This window comes from Miscanthus floridulus, chromosome 3 (assembly GCF_019320115.1).
Source record: "Miscanthus floridulus cultivar M001 chromosome 3, ASM1932011v1, whole genome shotgun sequence".
Lineage (NCBI taxonomy): Eukaryota > Viridiplantae > Streptophyta > Magnoliopsida > Poales > Poaceae > Miscanthus > Miscanthus floridulus.
The window spans coordinates 57,870,752-57,892,018 of record NC_089582.1 but is presented as its reverse complement, the minus strand read 5'-3'; the positions used below and the strand labels follow the sequence as shown (position 1 = coordinate 57,892,018).

General features: G+C 45.2%; 1 protein-coding gene across 2 annotated transcripts; it reads right to left on the bottom strand.

Annotated features, from left to right (window-relative positions):
• Positions 1 to 2,779: 2,779 nt before the first annotated feature.
• On the bottom strand, positions 2,780 to 14,543 carry LOC136541697 (tryptophan decarboxylase 2). Of its 2 annotated transcripts, XM_066533716.1 has the most exons (13): positions 14,405 to 14,543; positions 14,095 to 14,270; positions 12,450 to 12,518; positions 12,058 to 12,288; positions 11,465 to 11,628; positions 9,410 to 9,550; positions 8,448 to 8,507; positions 7,710 to 7,874; positions 7,443 to 7,499; positions 4,422 to 4,486; positions 3,514 to 3,637; positions 3,257 to 3,394; positions 2,780 to 3,166 (listed from the first exon to the last, which is right to left on the bottom strand). In XM_066533716.1, coding segments are annotated over exons 1-13 (1,518 nt in total). In that variant the 5' UTR covers positions 14,407 to 14,543; the 3' UTR covers positions 2,780 to 3,040. The 2 variants fall into 2 exon arrangements, with proteins under 2 accessions (XP_066389813.1, XP_066389814.1); XM_066533717.1 differs by lacking the exon at positions 9,410 to 9,550.
• Between the last annotated feature and the right edge of the window lie 6,724 nt (positions 14,544 to 21,267).

Here is a 21,267-nt window from a genome sequence, read left to right as displayed (position 1 = left end):
CACCCATTCATTCTTTCCACCAGAGACTTGAGATCCTTTCCCTCTCTCACCTGTTTGTAACGCCTACTATAAACTTTCAGTGCTAGTAACATGAGCAGCAGTGATGAACTGGACGTAGGGACTTTGCCTAAACTAGTATAAACCACATGTCCTCTAAGCACACCATCCGAGCCAGACGCGCAATTTTAGAAATTTACTCATCGGTGGTAACTCAAAACACCAACACGCAGCACCGAGATGAAGTAGACGCCATGAAGGACTCGGTGCTCACCAATCTTGGCTTGGAACATGATCGAGCCAATGCCTTGGATCTCCACCTTTGACGCGTCACTAAACCGCACTGAACCACGAATAGAAGTGCCAAGGTTAGAGAAGAGCTCACGACGGACGATCATGTGGTGGGTGGCACCACTATCGAGGTACCAGCCATCTATCTTGTCCTCATGCGGAGCCGGTGTTATGAAACACATGGGCTCTAGGCTCATCGATGTTGAGGGTGGCGTCGACCTTGGAGCATAGGACGTCCTTCTTTGTTTCTAGCTCTAGGAAGCTATGGGCGAGGAACAGAGCCATGTCATCATCATCTGCCTCCGTGAGATATGCTGCGTCGCCACACTTGTGTCAAGGATGAGGACAATCCTTCGCCTAGTGCCCGTCATGGTGGTAGTTGAGGCAGGTGTCATTGTAGTTCGCCTTGTGTTTGCCAACGGTGGCACCAGCCTTCTCCCCTTGCCCATCGCCGCCATGGTCGCCATGCTCGCCCTTGGCCTTCTGCTTCCTGCTGCCGTGAGGACATCGGCGAAGGTCCTTAGATGAGCTGGACGAGCCAGAGCTATCTCCTCCCTTCTTCTCCTTCTACTGAGCAAGCCATTGCTCCTCAATGTACATGAGCTTCCCACCAACGGAGATGGGCTCGATCGAAGGTTCTTCCTCGAGATTGTCCACCATCTTCAGCCTTTCGGTGACCTCCTCGATGGTAAGGTCCTAGAAGTCGAGGAGGGTCTCGATCATGATCTTTAGCTGGGCATACTTCTTTGGTGCCACATGAAGAAGCTTCTCTACTGCCCACTCCTCCGTGAGATCCTTATCGCCGTGGCGGGCCATCTGCTACTTCAGCACGAAGAGGTGAAGGGCAAAATCCTTGACCTTCTCACCGAGATGGAAGGCGAGGTTCTCCCACTCCTTGCGCAGTCACTGCAGCGTGGCACAACGAATGCGGTCGACGCCGATGCATGCCGCGACAATAGAGTCCCATGCCTCCTTGGCTGACTCCTTGTCCTCAAGCAGCGCACCCATCTCCTATGGTACTTCGGCGATGATGGCCTCGCACATGCGCCAATCATTGTGGTACGGGTGGTCGCCATACTCGATGGCGTCCCAGAGCTGGTGCGCCTTCATCTTCACCTTCAAGAGTAGGCTCCACTTGTGGTAGTTGGTCTTGGTCAGCATCGGCCATGGTGTCCCTGTGTCGTAGTCCTTGTACACCGTCTGGACAGCCGTAGGTGACCCACGATGGCGCTCTAGTGACGATGAGGTGATCTGGCAGAGCACCGGGCTCCACGACGGCTCCCTAGGCTACTGCTCCAAGTCCGCATGTAACACGACAACCATGTTGGCCACTGCCTGCCTGGTCACCTCGATCGCCTGTGCCGCTATGGCCTCTGTCATGGCCAGGTGCTGAGCACGATCAGCGTCTGGGCCAGGGATGATCACCGCTCCTCTGCCGTTGTTGGCGTTGGCAGTGGCGGCAGCTGCTCGTAGGGCGCGCTTGGTGGAGGAGGACATAGTCTTTGCTCTCTCCTAACCAAGCTCTGATACCAATTGTTGCAACTAAGTAACTAGACAAGTGGAATATTTCCTGCCAGAGGGCAGTTTGGCACTTAGGCCGCTTGATTGCATTATATAGAAGTAGCAAACTTGGGATACAAGAAGGTGCTTCACCTACTACAGCATATGCTAACTGCATAAAGTAGATGCTACCTAGGATGCTAAGGCATCTAAAAATAGCTAGACAATAAACAGTAACTATCTAAGACAGTGAATGGTAAATAGCTTAAGTAGGTAAACTAGATACATTGGGTAAGCACTAGGCTAATCCCTTAGACAAATGCTGCACTTCGCCTTCGGAGCAGCAATCCCGCGACCCCTACTTATCGTGGCTCATCAGGCGACACGAGCCAGCATGAACATAGACGTGCACCTCTACTTCTACAGCTACATTATGAACCTCCTCTACTGCTTCAAGATTTCACCAATGCGCACATGGGAGAACATCATCATCGCCTACCCCGTCTATGGCCACATGCTTGGCTGCATCGAGGCCATCCTTCATGGGCAAGCTTTTCCGCCTGATGGCATCAACGACTGGACCCTACTTCAGCACGAGGACGCGCTGAGTGGAGAAGGGGGGTGGTGTCATACGTATGATGCCCCCTAACCTCGAGCAAATGGGCCAAGGGAGGCCTAAGGAGGGGCGCCGTGCACCGCCAGCGCGCCCTAGGGGCTGCGCATGCCCTAGGGGGCGGGCACCGTCGCTCCCGACATCATCACCTCGAGTTACCATATCAAGTTGGTTAGAGTTTGGTTAGTTATGGCATTAGAGTTTGGATAGTATGGAAGGGAGAATCCAATCTATAAGGATCTCCCATAGGTTGCTTGGAGCATGTCCGATAGGGACTATAAAACCGATGGAGTATAATGAAATCCAAAGGTGTAGTATCTTATTTGGTTGCCTTTGCCTGATTTGCTATAGCTGACATAGAGCAAAGTTGTCTAGTAATTTGTGTGAATGCTGGGTATTGTGCCGAATCTGGAACCCAACACTGCTCCATGAACAAATTTGGCCCGTCATCATATTTGGTCGTTTAGCTATTGCAATAGATTGGGTTGCATTTCATAACAATGAAGACCTCCAAATCTGCTTCCAATCGAGTGCATCACGCATGTTTAGGCAACAAACATATGCAGGCACGCGTTGTATGATTGGAAGTCAGACTGTTAGAGAGGCAAATAACTGATCTACACAATATTTCTAATTAATCTATGGACTTCCTAATAGCTGTTTGGTCGCCAAATCTTGTAGAATCTTCCAAGCAGCATTGATGTGTTGCTCCTCTGTAAGAGGCGCTCCAACTGCAAATCGCAAGACAAACTTGCCCGAAAGAATCTGTTCACACAAGGGAGAAATCAAAGCACTATCAGTGGATAAAACATTTTGTGAGTACAAACAGTACAGAAGGATTTCCTAGAGACCCACAGTATGTGATATGAAGATCTTCCCACTTGAGTTAGCGGCATCCATTAGGTCATAGTTCAATTTGCGACCATTATCTTGGTTAGATGCCAGGGGCACAAGGCAGAAACAAACAAGTGAAAAGGTCCTTGGAGTCACTACCTAAATTGTTATAATGAATTGGGCATATATCAAGTTATGGTAGAGAAGAAAATATATTGTGCTTTCTGATGAGTTTACTAGTACAAAAAAGAAGTTAGCTGGTTTCTTATTCATTTTACCTCGAATCTTGAATCAGAGATCACAAGTTGTTCGAAATGTTTGGCTAACTCTATATGCTTTCTGATGTGGCTTTGAAGGTTATCCACGCCATAAAGCCTCAAGACCATCCATAACTTAAGTGATCTGAAATGGAAGCACCAATTGCTAAGAGAAATTTATACATTTTGACACAATATATAGTATCTGAAAGAATTGCATGGAGTCAGAAACACTGCATTAAGGATGGGAATATGTTCGATATTTACATATGTTGGGTTAAGTAGAATATATGATTTGTGAGATATTTTGGATGCTGTGGGAAGGGGAAAGATTATTAAGAATTGACTTATAAACTGAACAAAATATGAAGAAATTTCTTTTTGATTGACTAATATTATTGGTTGGAAATGCTCTATAAAGGTGCAAATTGACTGTGCATGGCTGAAGGGCTTCTAAGTTCTAATCACAAAGCAGTGATGTTTTGAGGGTGCCACTTTGACTACTACTTTTATTGCAATATGTGTATAAAATATAGCAAATGTATGCTTTTATGAAACTATTCAAGACAAATCTGCTCACATCACTTTCAAACATTCAAACCCAATATACAAAATGTATTTTGGAGTCAACATTTGGACTACTGAGTCAAGACAACATCAAAGCATCACTTATTTCAAACCAAAAGGAGTTCAATTTATTTTACAATTTCACAATAGTCAGGGATATCAATTCAATCAATGGTATAGGGAGCAGAAAAAAATAAAAAAAAAACATGCTACTCATCACATGACCAAATAACTAATGGAAGCAAGGTTGCATTCCTATTTCCAGAAAGATATTGAAACAATGAGATAGTAAAAACATAAGGAACTAATAATGCATATGAAAAATGGTAATAGATCGAGTTGTCTTGTGTGGCGAAATTCACCTAAAACGCCGTCCAAGTGGAATTTGCCAGTCTTTGAAATCAAAGACAGAATTTTCTTGGGAAGCCTGTAATTGGTAATAAATATTGGCACCAAGCAAATCATAAATTCACAAGAAAATAATAATGACTTCTCAATGAAATCTCTTTAGAGTGAAGTGCTTTTACATGGGAGCCCTTTTTATTAAACTGCAGTGCATCCTATCTCATTACTATTTATGAAATCCAATCCATCTATTCTGTTCAAAATATGCATTTAGATTGTTTGTCAATTTGAATAAGTTCGGAAGATTTTTTTTGCATTACCAACATTATCATTATAGACCAAATTCCCCTTCAAAAGAAGCAAAACATGTCTCAGAATTTCAAAATTAGTTTGGCCTTAAACTCTCCTAAACATATTCCTTATAGCATCTCTGATTAGGAGATGCTATGTCATACGTCTGATGGGGGCCCCCAACCTCGAGCAAACGGCCAAGGGAGGCCCAAGGAGGGGTGCCGGGCGCCGCCAGCGCGCCCTAGGGGGAGGGCGCCATCGCTCCCGCCGTCATCACCTCGAGTTACCATATCAAGTTGGTTAGAGTTTGGTTAGTTATGGTATTAGAGTTTGGATAGTATGAAAGGAAGAATCCAATCTATAAGGATCTCCTATAGGTTGCTTGGAGCAAGTCCGATAGGGACTATAAATACTAGGGGCATGTAATCAATCAAACTAAGCAACAGAAGAGCGACTGCTCCTTCCCTACCCCTCTCCCTCTCTCCCTGCGCCTGCCGCCCCCTCTCCCTACAGCACCTCTCCCTCCCACGCCGCCAACCCTAGCCGTCAGCCCCCTCCTCCACAGCCACCAACCCCCTCCCCCAACACGACTCTTACATGCTAGCTAGCTGTAATAAACTGGAATGGCAGCAAGCTGTGTATGTCTGTTACAAGAACGGAACAATTCATCACCACTCCTTTTATTGCATTTATACTAAATTCCTTTGGCGTGCTGTTTACTTGGTTTTAGGCTTACAACCTCCGAAAGATGTTCACGACCTTTTCCATAGGTGGTACAAACAGGGGAGGAGCTCAAATAAAGCTTTGTTGTTGATATAGGAGGTGCAACCATTTGTTGGACAATATGACTAACAATGAATGAGATTGTTTTTGACAAATTTCCTTCCAAAACATTATTGCAATTCAAAAGAAAAATAAAAGATGGTACTAACCCAAAACCTTATCCTAACCCTCCTAGCTTCTGCAGATGGTTGATTAAGCATGTGCAACTTGTTAAACTTTGCTTAGATTTGAAATATTTGCAAATTTTGCCATGAATTTTTTAAAATGTTGTCCAAATGTTTGATGTCAAAATAGAAGTTAAAATCAAAGAGTAGTCAAAAACCTATGCAAAAATTCACATGGGAAAACTAGTTTTTTAGGTAAGTTGACACCATTAACTCCTCTAAACAGTATAGGGGTAAACTTTGCCTTCATTTGAAAAAGCAGGTGCGAAATCACAATTAGACTTCTGTCGGTGTTTTGTGGACCGACCAGTAAATTTAGCGCTGCGCTGCTCAAGAGAGTCGATGGTGGCGCTCAAGACACAAAAAGTTATACTGGTTCGTGACGAGGCCCTACGTCTAGTCTTGGAGATATGTGAGTTCGTGTTCCTCGGTTCAAGTGCTCCGAGTGCTCCGAAGGCTTACAATGGGGGGTTCATAAGCTAGGGTTCTACAGAGAGAAAGAGTTCGAGCTAGGAGGATTCGATCATTCTGAATGAAGGCCCGGCTCCCCTTATATAGGCTTGGGGGCCGGGTGACAATTGAGATGAGATGGGGTTCTCCCGACCTGAGTGGCTTAGGTTGGGAGCCCGATGGGAGGGAGAAGTTGGTCAGCTTGGTCGGTGGGCCATCCATGTCTTGTCCTTGCTCCTGTAGATACGTCCGAGTATAGTCGCCGTGTTCTTGCCCCTCACTCCAAGGCATGGTGCGCCATGGCGGCACTATGCCGATCATGGGGTGTCATGACGGCACTGTGCGGGTCGTGGTTGTTCACCAACTATCCTGTGCAGCGTGTGAGCACTGTGCGAGTCATGGACTCCATCCTAGCTCCCATTATCCCGGGGAGGTGTCGTGGCACTATTGTGGCTGTCCTTTGTGGGCTGCCTACCCTCTTGTCGTGGTAGCGTTGCCCCGACCCTCCGTGGTCGGGTCGGGGGTCCTTGGATCCGGCTGGTTTGGTGGGAGTTGACTCTCAGTCATGTGCCCCATACCCATAGTGGGTATGGCTGTACGCCCATCCATCGAGTCAGGCAGGGTCTAGGTGGAGCTAAGCCACGTGTTGTGACGTGTCCGAGCCATGGAGTAGTCTTGTCCATCTGAGGGTGGCCCGAGGGGTGACGCTCTGCCCTAGGACCCTGGGGTCTGAAAGGTGGTCGTCCTTCTCTATACCCGGAGGAGTGCGCATGGGGCATGCGCGTCCCGTCAGGGCAGGTGCATTTAATGTTCCACCCACCTTCTGTCCTTCCCTAGCGGCCAAGGCCAGAGGTGGTCGAGGTGGCTGCGCAATTCATGGTCGAGAGACGGGAGTGGTCGAGGCAGGCCGTATATCATACAGTTCGGGGGGAGGAGTGATCGAGGCGGGCCGCGGGAGCTGGGCCGTGACCGGCTGGGCTGCCCTAAGCGGTTGGTTAGGCGTGCCTAGGGGTACCCTGGTTATGTACCCCCAACAACTTCAAAACAAGGGTAAAAGCACGATAGCCCTTTAATTAAAGAGAAAGAGAAACCACCTAGCACCTAGTTCCTCCTCGGTTAGCCAAGTTTTTAATAGTGTTATGAACTAATCCCTTGACTACTGTAACATTACATTTAGTCATAGAGCAAAACTTGTATATTTCAAGTTACACCACTTTGTTTGGATGTGTGATCAGCATATTTTTGTTATTCACTATCTAAACCTCTGGAAATATATATATAAATTCCATTTAATAAAGATGTAAAAGTAAAATCAATAAAACACTAACATATAAAGGGATATAATTTAACCTTATTCTTGAGAAACTCTGGATTTGTAGACAATGATTGTATGAGATAACTTCTGTCCTGTTGCGCATAACATCAATTTGCACGTTAGGATTAGCCAATTAATCACAATAAAACACTTGGGAGAAGAATAAATAAAAAAGGACTACCAAGTAAATTACCTGCAATTTTGTTGTTGTTTAAGGAGAAAATTAGACATAATTATTTAGCTCAATGATGTAGTAATAGGAGAAAACATAATATGGTTGTTGGTTTCATCACATGGCCTACCTTCACCCATAGTAAGGAACAATCAAAGTTTGTGAGGAACCACTTATGTGCGTTCATATTAAATGAATCAGCTTCTCCCACTCCATTTAGGTAATGTCGATATTCTGGGCATATGCAGGCGCTTCCCGCATAGGCAGCATCAATATGGAGCCACATGTTATTGGCCTAAAAGAATTAGTAAATAAAAATGTTTAGCGGAATTCTATATTACATACCAAATAAAACTGATGTGTTCATTCAAATATAGAAATTGCACAGTCCTGTTCTGAATATGGAACTAACGGCATTGTGGAGACCAAAATTTCAGTGAAATATCCTGGACAATGGACAATAATACAGTACTGGTGCCCAGTGAAAGCGAGACAAGCAGGGCTGTTGCTAGGCAAACTGACACAAATATTACTCGAAAGTCAGTACGAATTTAGAACTCAAAATTTAAGCATGCTTTTTATGAAGACTAATTTCCTTTTAAAGAAACATGTTAATCAAGAACAGATAGAATACTGGTTCTTGTGGTGTTTCAAAGCAAACAACATGCATCAATATTTATGATTTCTAACAGGGCCTGACAAAGAAAATTATAAATTAAAAAAATATCTTTGTGCCAATATAAAGAAAAGAAATGGAAAAAGCAAACAGTAAACACAAACAGATTAAATGAGCCCATTATATAAGTCAGTCCACAAAAATCTCTTATTATCAGGAGTAATTCATAAGTCATGTCATAACTATATCCACCTTTGCTATTTGTCCTAGCTCAGGCAATGGATCCACAGCTGATGAAGATGTGGTGCCTACCTGCATTAGGTGTGTTAGTGTATTAAAAAAACATTCTAGAATAGAATGTTGGCTTCATTTGGAGAAAACACAAGCTGTGGTTTGCAAGTTACATATAAGTATACTTCATATCCATTGGAAAAGAACATTATAACATGGCAGTAAGCAAGATTTTGAGTAAATCAAAAGCAAATACCAATACGTAATGAACCAAAAGATAACTCTTCCATTTTTTTATTTACATGAGTCATGGATGTGCCATCATCCATGAGCGAGTCAAAGTGAAAATAATTTAATACTAACTAGTAAATACTCCCTTCATTCCAAATTATAGTTCGTTTGACTTTTTTGACCCCAAGTTTGACCACTCGTCTTATTTAAAAAATTTGTGCAAACATAGTTAAATTTAAGTCATTCTTGAAGAACTTTTGTTAATAAAGCAAGCCACAACATAAGAAGTGATATTTTGCATAAATTTTTGAATAAGACGAGTGGTCAAATTTGGGGTCGAAAAAGTCAAACGAACTATAATTTGGAACGGATTTAGTAGTTAATTTCAACACCATTTGAATCTATAAATTTCAAATCTAAAAGACATAACCATTATTTCATTTTGCATTGGATCTCAACAGCAGCAATCTAGTAAAAGAATGTTTTATAGCATTACAAAAGGATTTCAATTTGCCTAGCCTGAACCATGCCCAAAAAAAGCAACAAAAATTTATTGTTGAAGACAAGATTGAGTTAAATGGCAAACATGATTAATAAGATTAACTGAATCTTGATATAATATCTGAATGTGAATTTTGAGTAATTATACAAATGTAACTCAAGTTAAATGGCAATGATCAAACCCACAAAAATGTATTTCAAGGTCTACTCTAGGAAGTTTGCATATGAAGAAAGTGGTGCTTATTACTTACTGTTGCACAGATGAAAAATGGTATTAAACCAGATGACAAGTCTGTGGCAATGGCGTCACTAATGGCTAGAGGTGCAACGGCATAGTTTTTATCGCAATCAGCCTTCACCAATCTCACATTCTCTGGGAAAATCCCAGCAATCTATAATCAGAAGCATGTCAGCTCAAAAAGCAGAAAAGAAGTTTAAACTATACCTTTTGATTAGAGCATAGAAACCTCCCCGTTTCAGCCCCCACGTCGCCCCCACGCAGGTGACACAGGAGGTGACCCAAACCCTAGCCACCTCTCTTCCTTCCCTCCCTCTCCCCAGCCGCGCCGTCGCCAGAGTAGGCCGCCGGCATGGCCGTGCAGCTTGCCGTGAGGGCGGCGGCGAGGCTCTTCTTCGTGGTGGAAGCTACGACGGTCGGGGACGAGCTCGCGTCCTGGGGCTTGGCGTGGTCGCTGGGGCAGGTGGTGCTGCCGGGGTCTCCAGCGGCTGTCTGGGGCAGCCTCCTTGCTTCGGCGTCCGGATTCGGTGGTCCGACGGCCAGATTCGCGTGGATCTCCGACGGGCCTCGCCTGGGCGGGCGCTGGGCGGCGGCGTCGGCTCCTGTCCAAGGCCGCGGATCCGCGGGTTCGACGCCCGCGGTGGCGGCTGCGTCACCCAGGGCCGGGTCTCTTCCTCTTCCTCGCGCTTGGTGACGGCGTGTGCAGTAGCGGGGCGGCGGGGCGTGCCCTCGCGCGAGCCGCGTGGGGCTCGATGGGGCCGCCTGTTGTGGCTACGGCGATGACCAGTGCCCGTGCAGGCGCCGGGCGGTGGCAGGGGCCCTTTCTTCCTCCTCCGCTTCCCCCTTTCCTCCTTGGCCTTGGCGTGGAGGCGGCGGCACCAGCCGGGGTCACTGGGTCTGGCGCCCTGATGGCCAGATCCGGTGCCCCGAGGGCAGGGGTGGCGCCCGAGGTGGGGCATGCGCCTGTCGGTGGCTGGCGGAGGTCGGCAGCGTCAACGGTGGGTGCTTGTGCCGGTGACGACAGCTAGCGACAGCTTCGGCGTGCGGCAGGGTGACGCGCGTGGCAGGGTAAGTCCACCTCTGCATGTTGCCCGGTCGGAGGGGGTGGTGACCGACATAGCTGTGCGGCTGTTGTGTGCAGCCGGCGCGTCGATGCCCCTCTAGTGGGGCTTCTGCAGGATGGCGGTGACGGCAGGCTACGGTACGGCATCTTGGCTCGACGTTTGTGCTAGGGGCACCTCGGGTGAAAGCCTTGGCGACGGCGACGCCTGTGGGGGCCGTTTTCCTTGTTGGGGGCATCGTGTTCTCGTGCCCCCAGCCATGTCTTCCACGGGTGGAAACCCGGTCCATTCCTAGACAAGCGACGGCGGCACTATCTGCGTCGTACCCTTCCTGAAGGCGTCGCTGTGGAAATTCCTCTCGGCCGTGATGTCTCCTTCGGCGGATGTGCTCTGCCTCTTCGGCGCCTGGTTGACGCAAGACAGCGAGTTCTGCATCGGGAAGTCGGAGCCGCTGCATCAGGGGATGTAGCTAGGCAATGATGACGCGGGTCGAACCCTCCTTCTCCGACGGCTGGGGTTCAGCTTTAGAGGGTCGGCAATCGCCGCGGGCGGGGCGTGGGATCAAGGCAGGAAGTCGGAGCTGCTCTTCGGGGAGCCGTTGAGCTCGGCAACAATGACCTGTCACAGCCTCCTGCTTCGGGCCCGTTGGTCTGACATTTTAGGATGGGTCATCGGTGTTTTGCCATGGGAAGTCAGAGCTACTGGCTGCTTTGCAACCACACTCGGCAACGATGACTCATGGTAGTGTGTACGCTGCCGCGTTGCGTGGGTGGGCTAACCTTTCGCAGTGTTTGGCACGACGCTTGGTTACCTTTACTTGTATATAAACTTCATTCGTTTTAATTGAAAGACAGAGCTTCTGCCATTGTTTCAAAAAAAAAAGTTTAAACTATACATGGTCGATAGTCCCCTTCATTTAACACAATGTGTGCAGCGTACAACATATAATCAGAAATTTTCCAATAGAGAGTACCTATTTATTTTATTCACAAGTGACACTCAAATACCTGGCATGCCTTTTGGAGAGCAGAATGTGTCTGATCTGATGCATAAACTACTAGTTTTTCAAGGGACGTCTTCCCATGCTTCCTTAAAGTCCTGTCTCGTGCAGCCAAAAGGACAACAAGAACTGCTTCACTGGCAGTGCCCTGGATTACACCTCCACCAAGTGCTGCAAAGACGGAAACAACAAAAGTAACACTGAATGCCTGATTAGAGCAAGCAACATAAATATTCAGGCTTTTGCTATTCAGAAGATGGATATTATATACCAGACAAAATATTAGTATGTATTAGTTTTCATATCGCATATGTAACTTAAATATATTATATCACCCTGTTTAAGACTTTGTATCACCTCGATTTAATGTTCTTGAAAATTAATAAAACCTTCCTTTATCTAAAAAAATCACCCTAACCCACAACGCTCTTAGTTTCTCAACTAACACATTTAATTTAGTTCTTTAATTTTGAAAGCTGAGGTATAATTTAATAAGGAGGTGATATACAATACTAAAAAGAGAACCAACTAATATTTTGTGTTGAGATGAGCAATTCAAATAGCATGCATCATTGAAACCAAATGTTATTGAATACTTACCAGTTGACAGGAACTGACTTGGGAGCCTAAGCATTTTGGCAAACCAATCCAAGACAATAACCTCTAGCTCAGTTGCAGCAGGAGAGGTTATCCAACTGAACCCGACTATGTTAAAGGCTGCACTAAGCATCTCCCCAAGGAAGCCAGCAGTGCTGCTATTGGAAGGATAATAAGCGAAGTAATTTGGACTTTGCCAATGTGTAACTCCGGGTACTATCTTCTCTCGTATATCTGTGCATATTATATAGCATTTATCATAAATCAGAAATTCAGAATAGACGAAGTAAAGGGTTCTGGCTCTATGCTTAGCCATAATAGTTTGCTTGGTGCAGAATATGGAAAGTGTGAATTATAATGTTACTTGAAAGTGGAGCAGAAGGAAACATTATTACCATCAAAAAGGGCCTCCAATGTATCGGGTTTGCTGGGAGCAGTATCCGGTAAAAGTTCCTTTAGATATCCTGGCTGCAAACAAATTCGCCGGTCAATAATTATTGGAAGTTTCACCATTTCATGATTTTTAACGAGGTATCTGTTGCTGCACTAAACTCTTACCTTGCATAAAAAATAAATTACTGCATATTCCTTTTCTGAAAAATGAATAAATGATAAATATATTTTAACAGAATACTCCTATTATGGACAGAGTGATGCTTCATGTTTAAAATATCGAGTATTATCCTTTTATCTGAGTGAGTTAGCATATGTATGTCACGAGCATAGGCTCCTCATTTATTTGCCACATGCGCATCGGTGACTTGTTTGAAACCATGACATAGGAGATTTTTAAGGTAACCATCCGAATTCTAAGTGGTGGATGTAATAATAGAACAACAATGCATAATGATACTACCCTACAATGGCACAATGGAACAATGGACAAACGCAGAGACACCAGAGACAAATGCAGAGACATGCTACTTGAGGGGGATTTGTTTGGTGAACATTGGAACGTCCTCCGATCATCGCTTCCTCTCTACCAGGCAATAACCATGGTGGATGTTGGGGACGGCACAATGAGGACACTCATGATGAGCGTTTTCCGGCAATACACAGTCATACACAGTCACTGCACCCGCAAAAATGTCTCTGTGGAACAGGTTTGTGCCTCAGGCACACTTGACTTGAACCTGTTTGTGCCGCGCCTTTCAAACCAGGATACTTCTGAGTTCAGCCAGCTGCAGCAGATTGCCATTCAGACAACACTCAGTGACACCAGAGACAAACGCCGGGGACCCTTTTGCCTCGGCCAAGGGAAACTTGACTCCGGCAGCCTTTATCGTCTTCTGCAGTCCAGGAATGCGCCACCACACCCTGCTGCCAAGTTCATCTGGAATAGTCATGCTCCTCCACGAGTTCAATTCTTCGTTTGGTTGCTCGTGCATGGCAGAATTCAGTGTAGAACAATTCTGTTCAGGAAAACTATCGTCGACTCGGCCGTTTGTGAAATATGCAATCTAGGTGACAAAACAAGTACGCACGTAGTCTTTGGCTGACGCTTTGCTGAAGAATTCTGGGTGAAATTGGGAATTCAACTTGACATGTCCAAACAACTTCCCAAGTAAGCACTTCAACACTTTCGTCGCCCTGTGTTACACTGTTACTAGAACTTGTGGGAACGTCGGAATGGGATCATTTTAAAAAATGAGGCACTCACACATCAATAAATGTTTCATCTCATCCACAACGACGCCAAACTGTGGAAGGCCAGACTGCCAAACAGAGACAAAGTGATCGCTGATGCCTGGTGTAACCTTCTGTTGTCAAACATGTAGCCTAATACAAATGATGATGTAAAGGTTATAAAGCTCGAACCATGATGGGTCCATTCTGGACCTAGATCAATGAAATTAAACTCAGGTGGGGAGCCTTTCCCCCCGTTGACCCTAAAAAAAAATGGGCAAACGCAGACAGGCAGGCGGGTTGACACTTGACAGAGACCCATTCAATTCAGCACACTATATATATATATATATATCAAGCAGCAGGTTGTATATATTCAGATTAGGGGACAGGAGGGTATAGGGGGTGGCGTACGTGCCTGCACTTGGCTGAGGACGGGGAAGGTCTCGATGGATTTGTAATAGTCGGCGACGAAATCTACCATCCGGTGGCCGCACTCCCGCAGCTGCTCCGCGTCCATAGGTCGCAGCCACCCGGCACCATCGCCGCCGCTGCCGCTGTTCGTTCCACCGCTGCTGCCGCTACCGTCCCTGGGCAACATTGAACGAATACAGATAATTGTCAAGAAATGGAGGAACAAAGCGAAGATACTAATGCAAACAAGACGAATCAAAACAACAAATTCATCAGGAGGCTGGAGGTCGAAGGACGAGGAAGAGATTACATGCTTCAGAGGACTGGCGGCGCGATGGCAGGACGGGAGGCGGAGGCGGCGAGACAGACGAATGGAGGGGTATGGATCATTGGATCATTTTATCCTAACGGAGGTTTTGAGGTTGTTCCGCTTTGGGTGTGGACGTGTGGTGCACTATAAATCTTTTTGGCATCATGTGCAGGAGAATATCGTATCTTCATTGCCAAGGATCAGGTTGTGTTCGAATTGCCGAGAATACCCCTGTGGTTGGGTTTAAAATTGATTTTTACGAGAATAGACAATTAAGCCCGGTGCACATGTTTTTATTAGGGGGGCTGCAGACGGAGGGGACGTGCATACAGCCGTGTCTACAGCCGTCCGCGCCGCCCGGAACGTCACCCACATCAAGAAAGAGAAGGAGAAGATGGCCAATGCCTAACCAGTGCTGGAAGAAGGAGACATCGAGACAAGGCAACAGAAAATGAGAATAAAGATGTAATACCCTTGCAACATATGTCTAAGGATAGATAAAACACTAAACATGTATCTGAAATACTTTGTAACATATGAAAAACACTTGAAAATCATTGTAAAACATACGCAACATCCAGATAAAATACTTGCAACATATGTGTGAAACATATGCAACATTTAAATAAACACACTTGCACTTTACGTCTGGAAAAACAAATAAAATATTGGGAATAGATGCTTGCAACATATGTGTACAACCATTGCATCATGTGCAACATCTCGATCTACTTTTACAACATATGCATGAAACACTTGTAATATACCTGCGAAATATCTCAAACACTTGAAATATACGCTTGCAATATGCGTTTCAGCGCAATGTCACATTGCTGCTTGAACGAATGGAGCCTCGTCGTTGCGGAGCTCGACGCTGGTGTTGGCAGTCCTTAACGACCATATCCGACCGCCAAATAATATCCAAAACAGGAGAAATAAGTAAACTTTTGACACATGCATTTACTATTGATATATTTCCACATGTATTGGACACTTAGTGTTATGCATAATATATACATCAAATACATGGGAATATGATCAAAAGGCGCAATCCAGGAAGTGTAATGTAGAACCAACACCAAAAGAAGCAAGCAAAGGCCCACTTATACGCAAAAACTAGGCCAAGCACCGACGTGGGAGGCACCCAGGCCCAACCAGCAGCCCACCAGAGCAAGGCTGTGGCCAGCGGGGCTAGCCATGGTACGGCCGCATGAATGGTCATAATGGCTAGAGGGGGTGAATAGCCTATTAAAATTTTTTACAATAACACTTAACAAACCGGTTAGACAATTATGAGGCGAAGCAAGTGTTGCGCTAGCCTACTAAAATTGCAAGTCACCTACCACAATTCTAGTTTATATAGTTTCTATTCACACAATAGCTATGTCACTACACTAAGTGTGCTCTCAAAGGCTAACTAAAGAGCCACACTAACCAAACTAACAAGCTCTCACAACTAGCTACATTAAAGAGCTTGACAACTAATTTGCGGTAATGTAAAGAGAGAGAGCAAGATAGTTATACTACCGTGTCAAGGAATAAACCAATCATTCACAAGAATAAATACCAATGAAAACTAATCACCTCGGAATCAAATGATGACACAATGATTTTTACCGAGGTTCACTTGCTTGTCGGCAAGCTAGTCCTCGTTGTGGTGATTCACTCATTTGGAGGTTCACGCGCTAATTGGCATCACACGTCAAACCCTCAATATAGTGCCGCACAACCAACACAAGATAAGGATCACACAAGCCATGAGCAATCCACTAGAGTACCTTTTGGCTCTCCACTGGAGAAAGGTCAAGAACCCCTTACAATCACCAACCTTCGCTCGACGATCCTCGCTGCTCCAAGCCATCTAGGTGGTGGCAACCACCAAGAGTAACAAGCGAATCCCATAGCGAAATACGAACACCAAGTGCCTCTAGATGCAAACACTCAAGCAATGCACTTGGATTCTCTCCCAAACTCACAAAGATGTTGAATCTATGATGGAGATGAGTGAGAGGACTTTGGCTAAGCTCACAAGGTTGCTATGTCAATGTAAATGGCCAAGAGAGTGAGCTAGACCCGGCCAAGGGGCTTAAATAGAAGCCTCCATGAAATAGAGCCGTTGGCTCCTCAGTCCGCTGAAAAATAGGGCGACCGGACGCGCTGGTCAGATCGACCGGACGCAGGACCCTAGCTTCCGGTCAACGGAAGGCTGCCATGTCATCTCTCTCATCAAATACTGAGCGGCCGATCCCAATGGTCAAGTGATGAGCGAACCCAGCACAGTGCCACGACAGGACATAGGACCCCAGCGTCCGGTCACTTCCAGTAAGGTTCCAACTACGACTGGACGCGTCAGTTTGATCATGACCGGACGCAGGACTCAAGCGTTTGGTCATTTCCAGTAAGCCTCCACTCACGACCGGACGCGTCCGATCAAGCCCGACCAGACTCACCAAGCGTCCGGTCACACACTGTCTCCTCTGTGCACTGCCACGTCAGCAGGACCGGATGCACTCATCTAGTGTCTGGTCACTCTGTGAAATCCTGTCTTTTCTATATAGGGCATCGGTGGCACCGTCGGACTGTCCACACTCTATGGGAGGACACTTCGCCGGTGAAGTTTCTTACCCTTGCTCAAATGTGCAAACCACCAAGTGTATCACCTTGTGCACATGTGTGCTAGCATATTTTCACAAACATTTTCAAGGGTGTTAGCAATCCACTAGATCCTAAATGCATATGCAATGAGTTAGAGTATCTAGTGGCACTTTAATAACCGCATTTCGATATGAGTTTCACCCCTCTTAATTGTATGGCTATCGATCCTAAATGTGATCACACTCACTAAGTGTCTCGATCACTAAAACAAAAATAGCTCCTACCACTAATACCTTTGCCTTGAGCCTTTTGTTTTTCTCTTTCTTCTTTTCAAGTCCAAGCACTTGATCATCACCATGGCATTGCCATCATCATGTCATGATCTTTATTTGCTTCACCACTTGGAATGTGCTACCTATCTCATGATCACTTGATAAACTAGGTTAGCACTTAGAGTTTCATCAATTCACCAAAACCAAACTAGAGCTTTCACCGCACCAGGGGTGCGCCCCCCCCCCCACACACCTCCTCTTGGGCCCACCTTGCTCTAGCGGTTGCATGGCGACATCCTGAGGTGGCACAGGATGGTTTCCTATTTTACCACGCGCCAAACCGACATGTAGCTAGTATAAATAGATGGATGGTGCTCTCATGTCACACACCTCATTTGGGCTCGACACCTCCACCTCCACTTGTACTCTTTTTATATTTTAGTAGTATTTGGAGCTAGCAAGAGCTATCAAGGAGGGCTTGGCTCCTTGGGAGAAAAGAGAGAAATCTTGGTATGAATACAATGAGAATTTCTTCCAAAGTCTTGCTCTCATATTATTGATATAGTTGTGCTATAGAACTAGAGTATAGTTTTCATGTTATAATCATGACATATGAACTAGCATATAGTTTCTATGCTATGATCTTAACATGTGCAACTTTATGCTTAATCATTCATATAACTTGTATGATTAGAAGTAGAGCTAAGTTGAGGTGGCAGTTCATCGTTCCTTCGGGTTTGTCCATGTCCTATGCTTGTTGATCCATAGGGTTGGAGTCCTAGGGGGATATGGTTAGTTTCTTTGTACATGGGCATAGTGCCCGGGTGCATGGGAACCTTTGGATATGATGGTACCCTCGATTGAGGGGTAGGCAGCAGGTGGTGATAGCCCTATCCGTCCCTTGTAATCCCCTACGTTCGGGTATTGTGTAGGAGTTTTAAAGTCTCTCGCGCTTGCTGGTAGACCAGTGCTCGGAGATCTTTCTGTCCATCTTACACTTGGGCAATCATGGTTGTCATGCCCCTATTGATGGAAATCATTTTAGTTTTCAAAGGATGGACAACAAGGTTAAGGACGGACTAGTTCTACATGTCATTTTGGTGTTGGAGAGACACTTAGAGTAGTTTAGGACTTTGTTTTTCCTTTGGTCGTACTATTAAGGGGGGTATGGATTAGTAGCTTGACCTAGTTGAGTCTAGCGGGTTAGGTGTGGTGCACACTTGTCAAACCTAGCACTAGGTAGCTTAGGAATAGCCCTAAGATCAATTGGAGTCATCTTCATTCACATAGGACTTTGAGTTGGAAGTGAATGGAGGGTCAAATGACTGACCGAACGCTGGTCTAGTTATGACCGGACGCTATAGGGTGAGCCGATCAGTTCATTTGATCAATTGTAGTCATCTGGTACTGACCGAACACTGGTCTGATTATGACCGGACGCTGGAAGGTGAGTCCGGTCAGTTCATTTGATCCACTGTAGTCATCTGGTACTGATCGGACGCTGAGTGGAGGAGCACCGGACACTAGGGTGCATGCGTCTGATCAACATCAGTAAGGTTCCAGAGAGGATTTTTGATGACCGAACGCGTTCGGTGGGTGCTGATCGGACGCTGGTCAGAGTCCGGTCAGAGCTCAACGGCTCTCTCTGACATAGTGGCGGGCACAATTGACCGGAGCATCCGGTCAGCCCGTAGAGTGCTAACTCAGCCTCCAAACGTTATGTTTTGAATGAGGGGGTATAAATACTTACTCCACTCGTCCATGGGAGGTCTCTTACCCATTTGTTCAGCTGAGAAACACCTTTGGAGTGCAAGGGAGAGCAAGAGCCTAGTGGGGTGATTGAGATTTGATAATCCAAGATTAGGGACCTCATTAGTGCATAGGGAGTAGCAAGTGTGCATCCACCTTTCTCATTAGGCTTGTCTTGGTCAAGTGAGAGTTTGTGCTTGATACTCTTGGTGATTGCCATCACCTAGATGGCTTGGTGGTGATTGGGAGATTGGTGATCATCCGATGGAGCTTATGGATGACCCAAGTCATATTGTGAGCGGTTGTGGGTGATTCACTACAACGGAGTGTCAAAGAATAAGCTCATAGATACCTTAGAAAAACATCACCGTGTTTCTTTTCCTCTCTTTACTCCGAGCATTTACATTTGAGCAATTCATTTTATTTCTTTACATTCCTAAAATTGCCATGCTAGAGTAGGATTAGAACCTAGGGTATAAAACTTTTGTGTGGAAGAACAATAGGAACACATTCTAGGCAAAGGGGTGAAATGGGCTAAGTGTAGGGCTTATTTATTGCAAAAATTTAGAATTAGCCCAATTCATCCCCCTCTTGGACATCTTGATCCTTTTAATTGGTATCAGAGCCTCGTGCTCTTTAAATTAGGCTTAACCGCCTAGAGCAAGATGTCCTACGGGGATGGATCCCCTCCTATCTTTGAGGGAGATGATTTTCCTTATTGTAAAATTCATATGGAAGCATACCTAGAAGCTTTAGATGTTGGAGTTCTTAGAGCCGCCTCACAAGGCTTCCCAAAACCTAAGGATCCCACCAACCTTCAAGGCGATGAGGTTAACTATGAGAAGTGGAATGCAAAGGCTAGAAACACCCTCTTTAGAGGCCTTTATAAGGATGTCTTTAACCATGTGCGGAACCACAAAGACGCCCATGCACTATGGTCGAACATTTGTGCGCTCCATGAGGGAACCAATAGTGATTGTGAGGAACGCTATCACCTTGTGATGAAAAAGCTTAATTCATTTGAGATGCTTCCTAGAGAAAGTGCCAATGAGATGTATTCACGCTTGAATGTTCTTATAGATAAAGTCAATGGGCTTGGACTCACACAAATGCAATCATCCGATGTTATGAGAAAGATCTTGAGTGTCCTTCCCATTGACAAGTATGGGCATATTATGATGGTGCTTCATCAAGGTGATCTTTCCACTGCTACACCAACTCAAATATTGGGGAAGACCAATGCACATGAGATGTATATGCACATCACTCCACAAGATGGCTCTTCTTCCACCAAGAAGAAAGATTTGTTATTCAAGGCTAGCTAAGAGAAGAGGGGCAAAACAAGAGTTGATCATGATAGCTCAAGTGATGATGAGATTGATTATGCAGGTCTTGCTCTCATGGTGAGAAGAATGGCCAAGATGCTCAAGAAGCTAAATAAGAATGGTGTCAAGTTTGATGGCAAGAAGACTTTTTTCACTAGTAGTAGAGGGAAGCCCATCTTTAAAATGGATTGCTATAATTGTAGAGAACTTGGTCATCTAGCTCATCAATGCCCCAAACCCAAGAAAGACAAGTACAAGAAGAAGTACAAGGGAAAGAAAGATGACTCAAGTGATGATGATGATGAGGAGGAGAAGAAGAATAAGACATACCAGAAGAAGGAATTTCACAAGAAGAAGAATGGCAAGGCATACATTGTTGGTGATTGGCTCACGGACATTGAATCATCAAGTGGCTCATCCTATGATGAAAGTAAAAATGAGAAGGAGAAGGTGGCCGCTCTTGTGATTGATTCTTCACTATCTTCATCGACACCACCGCCATCATCCTCTACACACCTATGCCTTATGGCCAAGGGTGAATGAAAGGTACAAAAGGATGATGATAGTAGTGGTGATGATAATGCTAGCAATGATGAAAGTGGTAGTGATAGTGAAAAAGAATTTGAATCACATTCTTATGATGATCTTGTCAAGTTGCTAAACCAATACACTAAAATCATTAGAAAGACAAGAGTTAAAAACAAAAAGCTAGAACTTGAGAAGCACTCACTCTTAGCAAAGTATGACATTGCCGAAAAATCTAGTGTTGAGCTTAGAGAAGAAAATAAAATTGTGTCATCCAAACTCAAGGAGCTCAAAATCTCTAAAAAGGAGCTTACAGAAAAACATGATAAACTTGAGGGGATACATAATGAGCTTATCACTAGTTACAATTTGCTAAAAGAAGAGTACACTAATCTCA

Coding starts and splice junctions, on each gene's coding strand:
- LOC136541697 (XM_066533716.1), bottom strand. Junction 9,551..11,464: donor CTCTCCAAAAGGCATGCCAG/GTATTTGAGTGT, acceptor TTCTGATTATAG/ATTGCTGGGATTTTCCCAGA. Junction 3,167..3,256: donor AGATCTTCATATCACATACT/GTGGGTCTCTAG, acceptor TTGTGTGAACAG/ATTCTTTCGGGCAAGTTTGT.